Genomic DNA, 11,423 nt, shown 5'->3' with positions numbered 1-11,423 from the left:
ACTAAAATACGCTCGCTTTAGCTGGGTTTTGGTTGATTCGAAAAAATGTGGATTTGCAAAACGGGGGATGGAAACAGTTATGTTCGAATTAAGTCTGAAGTAGCGCACCTCTCTCCATGGTGATATCCACACTCCGGGTTGGGAAGGCGGTAATGCATTTACAAGCTGGTTGCCAACCGTCAGAAAACGTAGGAGAAGAATCATGCGAGACTTGTTTTGTTTCCGGTTCTGAGGAAAACTCGCGCGAGTTCGTAGTTTTCACCAAATTCCATACATTTAATGGAAACACACAAGATTCGTATTTGTTTTAATGCGCATTTCCCAATGATTCGAATCACTTTTGGATGGAAACACAGCTAGTGTGGATAGGTGGAAACAGTCAAACATGTCATCTTAAAATGCAACATATACACTGAGCAAAGGAGAAAACTATATAGAGATCTGCTGGACAGTGGGGAAGCAAAATTTAATGTCAACCATTCTAGCCAAAGGAGACCTGAAGAGAACAAACAAACTGGTGGGATTTCTGCACTCCACTGGTTTGTACAAGATGATCTAAGGAAATAACGACTTCTAACTGAGGGGGGCAGCAATACGCCGATGCTGCGTCAAGCCTGCCATACCAAAAGAAGAAGAAGAAGAACCCGTGAACCGGAAACACACCGCCCGCACTTCCTGTTTCCGTCAATACACACGTGTGTATATGAGTGAAGACAAAACGACAGAGAACCTCCACAGAACCCGTTTAGAAGCGTCCACAGTCCGGTGTGCAGGTCCCGGTCCACAGTCCGCCATGTTGGAGCAGCTGGGTCTGATCGGGACGATCCGGGACGAGGACGAGAGTCCGGAGGAACCCGACACCGAGTCCGAGCAGGAGGTGAGTCAGGCCGGCCACACAGCTCAGACTGTCCCCGGCTGATGGTGAACCAGGGCCCGGCCTGAAAACAACACATTTACCGCTGATTGATCCCGAAGGTTCCGGACGAGTTTAACTCACGTGTAAAAGTACAAACTACAGACAGAGCTGGTGACGAACACTGGATTTATTTTAACATTTAAATCAAACTACAGGTTTTATTATTTTAAACAGAATGAAAATCTTGTGTCGAAACATTTGAACATGAACTTCAGTCAGTGAGACATAAAGAGAGAGACAGACAGACTCAGTGTGGTTTATAATGATGGACACAGACTGTGGTGCAGGTTCACTCTGTCTGTGTCTCTACCTGCTCTGCTTTAATATATGTTAATATATGTTCACTCTGTCTGTGTCTCTACCTGCTCTGCTTTAATATGATATGTTAATATATGTTCACTCTGTCTGTGGAGATGTTTCATCCTCAGACTGAGCTCAGTCAGGTTTTCATCTGCACCCTGTTTGTGGGAGCACCTTACTGACTTATGTCTTTTTATATGAACCTATGTAATTATAATGATGTAGTGCTGAGTATTTCTTGTCTATATAAATATATATATTTGTTAATTATATGAGATGGTTGTCATGAAAATCCCAGTAAATACTCTGATGTGTTTTTATTAAAATATAAACTCTAATTCTTCAGTTTGAGATTGAATCAGATCATTGTAATGTTTTTATTTCATCTGACAGTGATGTGTGTGTGTGTGTGTGTGTGTGTGTGTGTGTGTGTGTTTGTGTGTGTGTGTGTGTGTGTGTGTGTTCCAGGATGAGCCGATTGTCCTGAACAGGAAGAAGAAGTTTGGGAGTCGCGGGGCAAAAGACTTCAACGCCGACTTTGAGTTTGGAGAGAGAGACGGACTGATCCATGACGAGGACTGGGCGATGGCTGACGTCATGAAACAGCTGAAGAACAAGGTAGAACCCTGAGGTTATACTGTGTCACTCGGAACGTTTCCATGACATCATGACATGACTTTATAAATCCCTGTAAACATGTCAGTGTGAGTGAAATGGTCCTGCAGTGAATGTGTCACAGTGGGACTAACACACCCAGATCATGTGACTCCTGCATGTATACAGTCAATCAGACCTTCTCCTGCAGTGTTTTGGTCCCGTAGGGTTCTCCTGCTGTGTTTTGTGACTGTGTTCTGTGTTTGCAGAGAACCGCGACCACTCTGGACCAGAAAATTGAGAAAATCAGAAAGAAGAGGAAGGCTGAGGTGAGTCTGCTGTGACGTTCTACTTCCTGCCTGGTCAAGTTCCACTTCCTGTGTTTAAGGTGGATGTGTTTTGTTGTGCAGGAGAAATCAGCTCAGAGTGACACCGCTGAAGGTTCTGCAGGGAAGAACCAGGAGGAGGAGGATGAAGAGCAGGATCTGAAGCCTGCTGTGGCAGAGGCTGATGGAGGTGGTGATGATGATGAAGAGCAGGAGGATGATGAAGAGGAAGATGAGTTTGATTCGAGTGATGAAGAGATTCTGACCAAATCAGGTGAGTCCATCAGATTTTTTTATTTCTGACAGGAAGTCGAAACATTTGAATTATTTTAATTCAGATATTTTAATAAACAAAAAAATCAATAAATCAGTTTAATAATAATGAATTTATTGATAATAAATGATAAACAATAATTAGTCCAGGTAAACAAACATCAGCTCTGAACACAAAACTAAACCTTATTTAATTTTCATGTTAAAAATGTAAAAAAAACAAAAAAGAAGAAAAAAGTTTGACATAACTTCAGTGTTTTATTTTGATGGTTGACTTCCTGTTTCCTGTCAGACACCCTGAGAGACAAAGAACGACGGGGGAAGAAGAGGAAGGTGGGAGAGGAGGTGAGGAGGTGGAGCTGATGATGTCAGGTTCATCAACAGTTTGACCTGGGTTGCCATGGTAACAGCTGTGTGTGTTTTCAGGCTGCGGAGTCGTTCTACGAAGACGCGTCTCAGTACGACGATCAGCTGACCTTCNTCTTGGTTGTAGTTTGTAACTTCCTGTTGTGACCCTGCAGGCCATCACAGCTCTGGGCTTCAAACAGCCGACTCCCATCCAGAAGGCCTGTGTTCCTGTGGGCCTGCTGGGCAGAGACCTGTGCGCCTGCGCTGCCACTGGGACAGGTAAGGCTGGTTTACTGGGACCACTTCATCATACTGGGAGGAACCACAGAGGTTCATAAATATATTCCTTTGTCTCCTCAGGGAAGACGGCAGCCTTCATGCTGCCGGTGTTGGAGCGTTTGGTTTATAAGCCCAGGACATCCCAGGTTACCCGGGTCTTGGTTCTCGTTCCTACCAGAGAGTTGGGGATCCAGGTTCACTCTGTGGCCCGTCAGCTCGCCCAGTTCACCTCCATCACCACCTGCCTGGCTGTCGGTATGACTGCTTCCTGTTTCCTGTTAACTGACAGTTTACTGACGGACTGGAACTCTGGACTCAGTCTGACTCAGGTAACCTGTCTCATTGTGTGTCCAGGTGGGTTGGACTTGAAGTCTCAGGAGGTGGCATTGAGGGCGGGGCCAGATGTTCTCATAGCTACACCTGGTCGGCTGATTGATCACCTTCACAACACGCCAAGCTTTGAGCTGACTCACATTGAAATCCTGATCCTGGACGAGGCTGACAGGTAAACACTGACACCTGTCATCATGGAGGAGTCAGCTGTGACACAATGACTCACCTATGAGGTTCTGTTCCTGTGTTTCCCTCTCAGAATGTTGGACGAGTACTTTGAGGAGCAGATGAAGGAGATCATCAGGTTGTGTTCCTACAACAGACAGACCATGCTGTTCTCCGCTACCATGACTGAGGAGGTGTGTCATGTGCCCCATGTGTTTGAGAGTGTGTCATGTGACCATGTCTCCAGGTGTTTGATAGTGTGTCATATGACCATGTCTCCAGGTGTTTGAGAGTGTGTCATGTGACCATGTCCAGGTGTGTGAGAGTGTGTCATGTGACCATGTCCAGGTGTTTGAGAGTGTGTCATGTGACCTGTGTCTCCAGGTGAAGGATCTGGCGGCGGTCTCGTTGAAGCAGCCAATCAGAATCTTTGTTAACAGTAACACTGATGTCGCTCCTTTTCTGCGACAAGAGTTTGTCCGAATCCGACAAAACAGAGAGGGAGACCGAGAGGCCGTGGTGGCAGGTAGATACTGATAACCCTGCACAACCAACACTAACACTGTGGTTCTGTATGTACTGACACTGTGTTTTGTCAGCTCTACTGACTCGGACGTTCCAGGATCACGTGATGTGTTTCACTCAGACGAGGAAACAGGCTCACAGACTGCACATCCTGCTGGGACTGATGGGACTGAAGGTCGGAGAACTGCATGGAGAACTGAGCCAGAACCAGAGACTGGAGAATCTCAGGTACACAGACAGAACCAGAGACTGGAGAACCTCAGGTACACAGACAGAACCAGAGACTGGAGAACCTCAGGTAGACTGGAGAACCTCAGGTACACACAAAGAACCAGAGACTGGAGAACCTCAGGTACACAGACAGAACCAGAGACTGGAGAACCTCACGCACTGTTACAGAACCAGAGACTGGAGAACCTCAGGTACACACAGAACCAGAGACTGGAGATGGAGAACCTCAGGTACACACAGAACCAGAGACTGGAGAACCTCAGGTACACACACAGAACCAGAGACTGGAGAACCTCAGGTACACACAGAACCAGAGACTGGAGAACCTCAGGTACACACACAGAACCAGAGGCTGGAGAACCTAAGGTACACAGACAGAACCAGAGACTGGAGAACCTCGGGTACACACAGAACCAGAGACTGGTGACAAGGGGAGGTCACTGTGTACGTAAGAAGGTTGATTTTGAGGAAAAATGAAAATCACTCTCACCCAGATTTTAACAGTTAGTTTAAATGTTTCGTCCCAGATTTTTATGTTTATCTATTATTTGAATCAGCCTTCAGTAATCTCCTGTCTGTCAGCCTTTAGAACTCACCCTCTGTGTTCTCCAGGCGGTTTAAAGACGATCAGATTGATATCTTGGTGGCGACAGATGTAGCAGCCAGAGGTCTGGACATCGACGGAGTGAAAACGGTGAGTTACTTCCCTCAGTAGTTATCTTGGAGTTAATGTGGGGTAAATGTGGAGTTATTATGGAATTAATGTGGAGTTATTATGGAGTTATTATGGAGTTAATTTTGAGTTAATGTGGAGTTATTTTGGAGTTAATGTGGAGTTATTTTGGAGTTAATGTGGAGTTATTTTGGAATTATTGAGTTATTATGGAGTTAATGTGGAGTTATTATGGAGTTAATGTGGAGTTATTATGGAGTTAATGTGGAGTTATTATAGAGTTAATTTTGAGTTAATGTGGAGTTATTTTGGAGTTAATGTGGAGTTAATGTGGAGTTATTATGGAGTTAATTTTGAGTTAATGTGGAGTTATTTTGGAGTTTATGTGGAGTTATTATGGAGTTAATGTGGATTTATTATGGAGTTTATGTGGAGTTAATATGGAGTTAATGTGGAATTATTATGGAGTTAATTTTGAGTTAATGTGGAGTTATTTTGGAGTTAATGTGGAGTTAATGTGGAGTTATTATGGAGTTAATTTTGAGTTATTGTGGAGTTATTTTGGAGTTTATGTGGAGTTATTATGGAGTTAATTTTGAGTTAATGTGGAGTTATTATGGAGTTAATGTGGAGTTATTATGGAGTTAATTCGGAGTTAATGTGGATTTATTATGGAGTTTATGTGGAGTTATTATGGAGTTTATGTGGAGTTATTATGGAGTTATTCTGGAGTTAATGTGGAGTTAATGTGGCGTTATTATGGAGTTAATGTGGAGTTATTATGGAGTCAATGTGGAGTTATTATGGAGTTAATGTGGAGTTATTATGGAGTTAATGTGGAGTTATTTTGGAGTTTATGTGGAGTTATTATGGAGTTATTGAGTTAATTTTGAGTTATGGAGTTAATTTTGAGTTAATGTGGAGTTATTATGGAGTTAATGTGGAGTTAATGCGGAGTTAATTTTGAGTTAATGTGGAGTTATTTTGGAGTTAAGTTTGAGTTAATGTGGAGTTATTAGGGAGTTAATGTGTAGTTAATGTGGAGTTATTATGGAGTTAATGTGGAGTTAATGTGGAGTTAATATGGAGTTAATGTGTAGTTATTATGGAGTTAATGTGGAGTTAATTTTGAGTTATTATGGAGTTAATGTGGAGTTAATGTGGAGTTATTATGGAGTTAATGTGTAATTAATGTGGAGTTATTTTGGAGTTAAGTTTGAGTTAATGTGGAGTTATTATGGAGTTAATGTGTAATTAATGTGGAGTTATTACGGAGTTAATGTGGAGTTAATGTGGAGTTATTATGGAGTTAATGTGTAATTAATGTGGAGTTATTATGGAGTTAATGTGTAATTAATGTGGAGTTATTTTGGAGTTAAGTTTGAGTTAATGTGGAGTTATTATGGAGTTAATGTGTAATTAATGTGGAGTTATTATGGAGTTAATGTGGAGTTAATGTGGAGTTATTATGGAGTTAATGTGGAGTTATTATGGAGTTAATGTGGAGTTAATGTGGAGTTATTATGGAGTTAATGTGGAGTTAATGTGGAGTTATTATGGAGTTAATGTGTAATTAATGTGGAGTTATTTTGGAGTTAAGTTTGAGTTAATGTGGAGTTATTATGGAGTTAATGTGTAATTAATGTGGCGTTATTATGGAGTTAATGTGGAGTTATTATGGAGTTAATGTGTAATTAATGTGGAGTTATTATGGAGTTAATGTAGAGTTATCATGGAGTTAATGTAGAGTTATTATGGAGTTAATGTAGAGTTATTACGGAGTTAATTTTGAGTTAATGTGGAGTTATTATGGAGTGAATGTGGAGTTACTGTCTAAATAGATCATAATCAACCGCCATATGGCGTGCGTCAAAACGCCTGCCTCCATTATATTCTATGAACAAACCCACAACGGCGCCGGGCGACGCGCCTGCGCTCTGTTTCAGCCCACTGCTCTATTTCCAGCGCAGCCAGTGCTGTTAGAAAAGCCTTTTATGTACGTCTCGGCCGCAGTATGCTTAGGATGCCTAGCGTTATTACGTTTTTAAAATTTTTAATAAGACGATTTTGGTAAGAAACTCACCCGTGAAATCCAAGTTGTTGTTGCCTCAAAGTTTTTCCTCTTCTTCTTCAGTTACTAGCAGTTGGCAACTGTTGGCAAATAGTGTAGGTACAGCCACCTAGCGGGCTGGGGTGGGAAATACACTTTAGTGTTGACGGTGCCGCTACGCGCCGCTGCCAGTGTGTGTTTGGGGGCGGCACTTGACGTACCAGTGGCAGTGTGTGTTGCACTTCACTGTATTCTGTATTTGGAGTTCTGATAGTGAGCACTGTAGGTAGTTACTGTGGTAACTTCTGTTCTAAATCCACAGAAATAAACTGCTGTCAGATTTAAAACCAGCAGCTTTTCTGACAGATAGATCCTCCCTGATGACATGTCCATGTCCCTCTGTGTCCCTCTGTCCCCCTGTCTCTGTGTCGCTATGTCGCTGTGTCCGTGTCCTTGTCCCTCCGTCTGTCTCTGTGTTGCTGTGTCTGTGTCCCTGTCCCTGTCCCTCTGTCTCTGTGTCCCTGTCCCTCTGTCTCTGTGTCCCTGTCCCTCTGTCTCTGTGTCGGTGTGTCCCTGTCCTTCTGTGTCTGTCTCTGTGTCCCTGTGTCCCTGTGTCCCTGTGTCCCTGTGTCGCTGTGTCGCTGTGTCTCTGTGTCTCTGTCCTTCTGTCTCTGTCTCTGTGTCCCTGTCCCTGTCCCTGTCCCTCTGCCGCTGTGTCGCTGTGTCCCTGTCCCTCTGTCTCTGTGTCCCTGTCTCTCTCTCTGTCCCCGTCTCTGTCCCTGTCTGTCCCTCAGGTGATAAACTTCACCATGCCATCCACAGTGAAGCACTACGTCCACCGTGTCGGCCGCACGGCGAGAGCAGGTCGCTCAGGACGGTCGGTGTCTCTGGTTGGAGAGTCTGAGAGGAAGATGCTGAAGGAGGTGGTGAAATCAGCCAAGAGCAGCGTGAAGGCTCGTGTCCTGCCACCAGGTATGAGAGAGAGAGAGAGAGAGAGAGAGAGAGAGAGAGAGAGAGAGAGGCTGGGTAGTTCAGGAACCTGGGAGAGCAGGTGGGAGGTGACAGGAGTAAGGGCGTGTAGTGATGGATCTGTGTGTGTCTATTGCCCAGAGGTCATCCTGAAGTTCAGAGATCTGATCTCCAAACTGGAGAAAGACGTGGACGCTGTGATGAAGCTGGAGAGAGAGGAGCGAGAGCTGGCTGCGTCTGAGGCCAAGGTTCACGACCGCTCACCGTTACCGTTTGATTTCTGCTGCGTTTGTTCATAGAAACAATGAAACAATTTTCTACGACCTTAAACTGCTCTGTGACGTCAGCTGATTCTCACCAGAGACTTTAGACATCTGTGTCGGCTTTCTTGTGTTTTCCTGTCAGCTTTGTCTGTTATTACATCATTTGTGTGTGTGTGTGTGTGTGTGTGGTGTGTGTGTGTGTGTGTGTGTAGTTGAGTGTGGCTCAGAAGCGCCTGGATGGCTCCGTCTCTTCCTCTCAGTCACAGCGAGTTTGGTTTCAGACTCAGCAGGAGAGGAAACAGAGCCGCAGTGAGTACTAATACACACTGTACTACAGGAAATGAACTCCTCTGCAGTATTTTAACTCCTCCTCCTCATCGTCAGTGTCGAAGGCTCTGCAGGAGTTCGATCTCGCTCTGAGGGGGAAGAAGAAGAGAGACAAGTTTGTTAATGACAGCAGGAAGAAGGAGCTGACGGTAAGAACTGTGAAGTAAATGTGCTGCATGTGTGATAAACCAATCAGTTAATAATCAATCAGGTGTCATGTGATCAGTTCAGGCTGTGTAATCAGTATGAAGTCTGTTGGAGGCAGCGTCAGGTCAACATGTGAAGAACTAATGGAGATGCAGCGCCATCGTATTTCATCACAACAGACAGAAAGTGTTTTTATTGGATATTAAAAAAACACAGTTGAGTCTTTTTAAAATCAATCAATCCACCCGCCTGTCTATTTTCATCCCCTTGCCCGGGGCCGGGTCTCGGGGGCAGCAGGCTAAGCACAGTACTCCATCCATGCCTCTCACCATCAACAATTCCAGCTCCTCCTGGAGGATCCTGAGGCGTTCCAAGACCAAATGAGATCTATAATCCCTCCAGCGTGTTCTTGGTCGGCCCCGGGGCCTCCTACCAGCTGGACCAGGAGGATCCTGATCACTGGCCGCTGTTAACATAAAGGAGCAGCGGCTCTGCTCTGAGGCTGAGCCTGAGACAGGTTCTGCTTTCCTTATTGAGGCATCTCACGGTCCGCCAGAACTTCTTTGAGGCCAACCGAAGGTCCTTCTCCATAGCCTCCTCGATCTCCTCCCACACCCAGGTTTTTGCTTCAGTGACCAGCTGTAGCCTTTCTGATCAACCAGTACCTGTCTGCTCCCTCAGTACACACCTGGACCAACCAAACCCAAAAGCCCTCCTTCGTCGGCCTCCGTCCTTGCTGGTGTCCGTCAGCAGGTCCTTAGGTTGCTGCCATGACAAGCAACAACAACCTTCTGACCCCAGCCTTTAGCAGCTGCCTCCAAAATGGCACTCAGACTCCATGTTCCCAACAGGAACAGGATGCACGTGGGAGTTGAAGACCCCGCAGACACCGCCCTCAGACAGATGTTCCCAGTTCTCCCTCACTACCAATTGGGTTTACAAGGTCTGTCAGGCAGCCTCCCACCATCTGATCCAACTCACCACCAGGTGGTGATCAGCTGACAGCTCTGCTCCTCTCTTAAGTTTCTGAGACAACCGGCCGTAGATCAGATGATACCACCACACAGTCAATCATCGACCTTTGGCCTCAGGTGTTCAAGTCCCTGTCACACCGAACTGACCCTGCCGTTCCTCACGGAGGACTCCAACACATTACATTTGTTTAACATTTATTATAGCTTCAGCTGGACAGAGTGAGAGCTCACTGTCTAATCAGTGATCTTTCTGTCTGTCTGTCTGTCTGTCAGTCTGAGGAGCGCGCTCAGTTCGAGATCTTGAAGGCTCAGATGTTCGCTGAACGGGCGGCCAAGAGAGAGAGACGACCAAAGAGAGCGCGAGCGATGCCGGACGATGAGACGCCGACTAAAGGTCAGATAATACTACAGATGACACATTAATTACGCGGATATACCACATCAGTACTTTATATACACAGATGTACCACATCAGTACTTTATATACACGGATATACCACATCAGTACTTTATATACTTTATATACACGGATATACCACATCAGTACTTTATATACACGGATATACCACATCAGTACTTTATACCACTACATCAGTTCTGTCAGATGTAACGTAACTGTATCTCTGCAGCAGCCAATCAAAAAGCAGGAAAAGGAGGGAAGAAGTCTGTGTTTGACAAAGAGCTGACCAACACCAACAGCAAGGCTTTGAGACAATACAGAGCTGGGTGAGACACCTGTCTCTCTGTATACCTGTCTGTCTGTACGTCTGTCTGTACACCTGTCTGTCTGTCCATACACCTGTCTGTCTGTACACCTGTCTGTCTGTACAGCTGTCCATACACCAGTCTCACCTGTCTGTACACCTGTCTCACTTGTCTGTCTGCTTACAGACCGTCCTTTGCAGACAGGAAGCGTCTTGGCTTGGACAGGAAGCGTTCAGGCAATTCCAGGTGAGTTTTACCTGTACTCTGTCTCTCTGGTCATTTTACTGGCAGGCGCTTGATATTTCAGATGAATGTCACTTGACAGAAATTAAACAGTTTTGTTTCATTTTTAAATTCATGTTTCAGCAAAAGGTTTTAAGTTGTCTCCATGGTAACCTGTTTCTGTTAAGTTAAATGGGGACTAATCTGCACAGACATCTATTGAACGTCCTGCTGTACATGTGTACAATTTATTTTATATTTATTTATTTTATAACTTTCTGTTCTATGACTTTTTTAATGGCATACTATACTATGATGTTTTTTTCATGACTTTGAACGACATGTTATACTATGACTTTTTTTTCATAATTTTGAACAACATACTATACTATGACGTTTTTATTCATGATTTTGGACGACATGCTATACTATGACGTTTTTTCATGATTTTGAACGACATGCTATACTATGCCTTTTTTAATGATTTTGGACGACATGCTATACTATGACGTTTTTTCATGATTTTGAACGACATGCTATACTATGACTTTTTTTTCATGATTTTGAACAACATACTATAGTGTGACGTTTTTTTTCATGATTTTGAACGACATGCTATACTATGACTTTTTTGTTCATGATTTTGAACAACATACTATAGTGTGACTTTTTTTTTTCATGATTTTTGACGACAAGCTATACTATGACGTTTTTTTCATAATTTTGAACGACGTGCTATACTATGACGTTTTTTTCATAATTTTGAACGACATGCTATACTATGACGTTTTTTTCATGATTTT

The 11,423-nt window shown here is 44.0% G+C and overlaps 1 protein-coding gene across 1 annotated transcript in view; it reads left to right on the top strand.

Annotated features, from left to right (window-relative positions):
• Window positions 1–655: 655 nt before the first annotated feature.
• Window positions 656–11,423, top strand: part of ddx27 (DEAD (Asp-Glu-Ala-Asp) box polypeptide 27) — an 18,426-nt gene continuing 7,658 nt past the window's right edge. The window contains exons 1-20 of the mRNA XM_050037740.1: window positions 656–877; window positions 1,685–1,834; window positions 2,080–2,139; window positions 2,221–2,410; window positions 2,702–2,754; window positions 2,836–2,898; window positions 2,931–3,036; window positions 3,118–3,291; window positions 3,391–3,541; window positions 3,629–3,728; window positions 3,919–4,060; window positions 4,134–4,287; window positions 4,903–4,984; window positions 7,808–7,985; window positions 8,124–8,230; window positions 8,458–8,554; window positions 8,630–8,721; window positions 9,967–10,087; window positions 10,326–10,419; window positions 10,585–10,644. Of these exons, the coding sequence (XP_049893697.1) occupies window positions 704–877; window positions 1,685–1,834; window positions 2,080–2,139; window positions 2,221–2,410; window positions 2,702–2,754; window positions 2,836–2,898; window positions 2,931–3,036; window positions 3,118–3,291; window positions 3,391–3,541; window positions 3,629–3,728; window positions 3,919–4,060; window positions 4,134–4,287; window positions 4,903–4,984; window positions 7,808–7,985; window positions 8,124–8,230; window positions 8,458–8,554; window positions 8,630–8,721; window positions 9,967–10,087; window positions 10,326–10,419; window positions 10,585–10,644 (2,348 nt within the window). The 5' untranslated portion in view covers window positions 656–703. The remainder of the gene's footprint in view (window positions 878–1,684; window positions 1,835–2,079; window positions 2,140–2,220; window positions 2,411–2,701; window positions 2,755–2,835; window positions 2,899–2,930; window positions 3,037–3,117; window positions 3,292–3,390; window positions 3,542–3,628; window positions 3,729–3,918; window positions 4,061–4,133; window positions 4,288–4,902; window positions 4,985–7,807; window positions 7,986–8,123; window positions 8,231–8,457; window positions 8,555–8,629; window positions 8,722–9,966; window positions 10,088–10,325; window positions 10,420–10,584; window positions 10,645–11,423) is intronic.

Source organism: Epinephelus moara, chromosome 24, assembly GCF_006386435.1.
Source record: "Epinephelus moara isolate mb chromosome 24, YSFRI_EMoa_1.0, whole genome shotgun sequence".
NCBI lineage: Eukaryota > Metazoa > Chordata > Actinopteri > Perciformes > Serranidae > Epinephelus > Epinephelus moara.
This window is presented reverse-complemented; position numbering and strand designations above follow the sequence as displayed.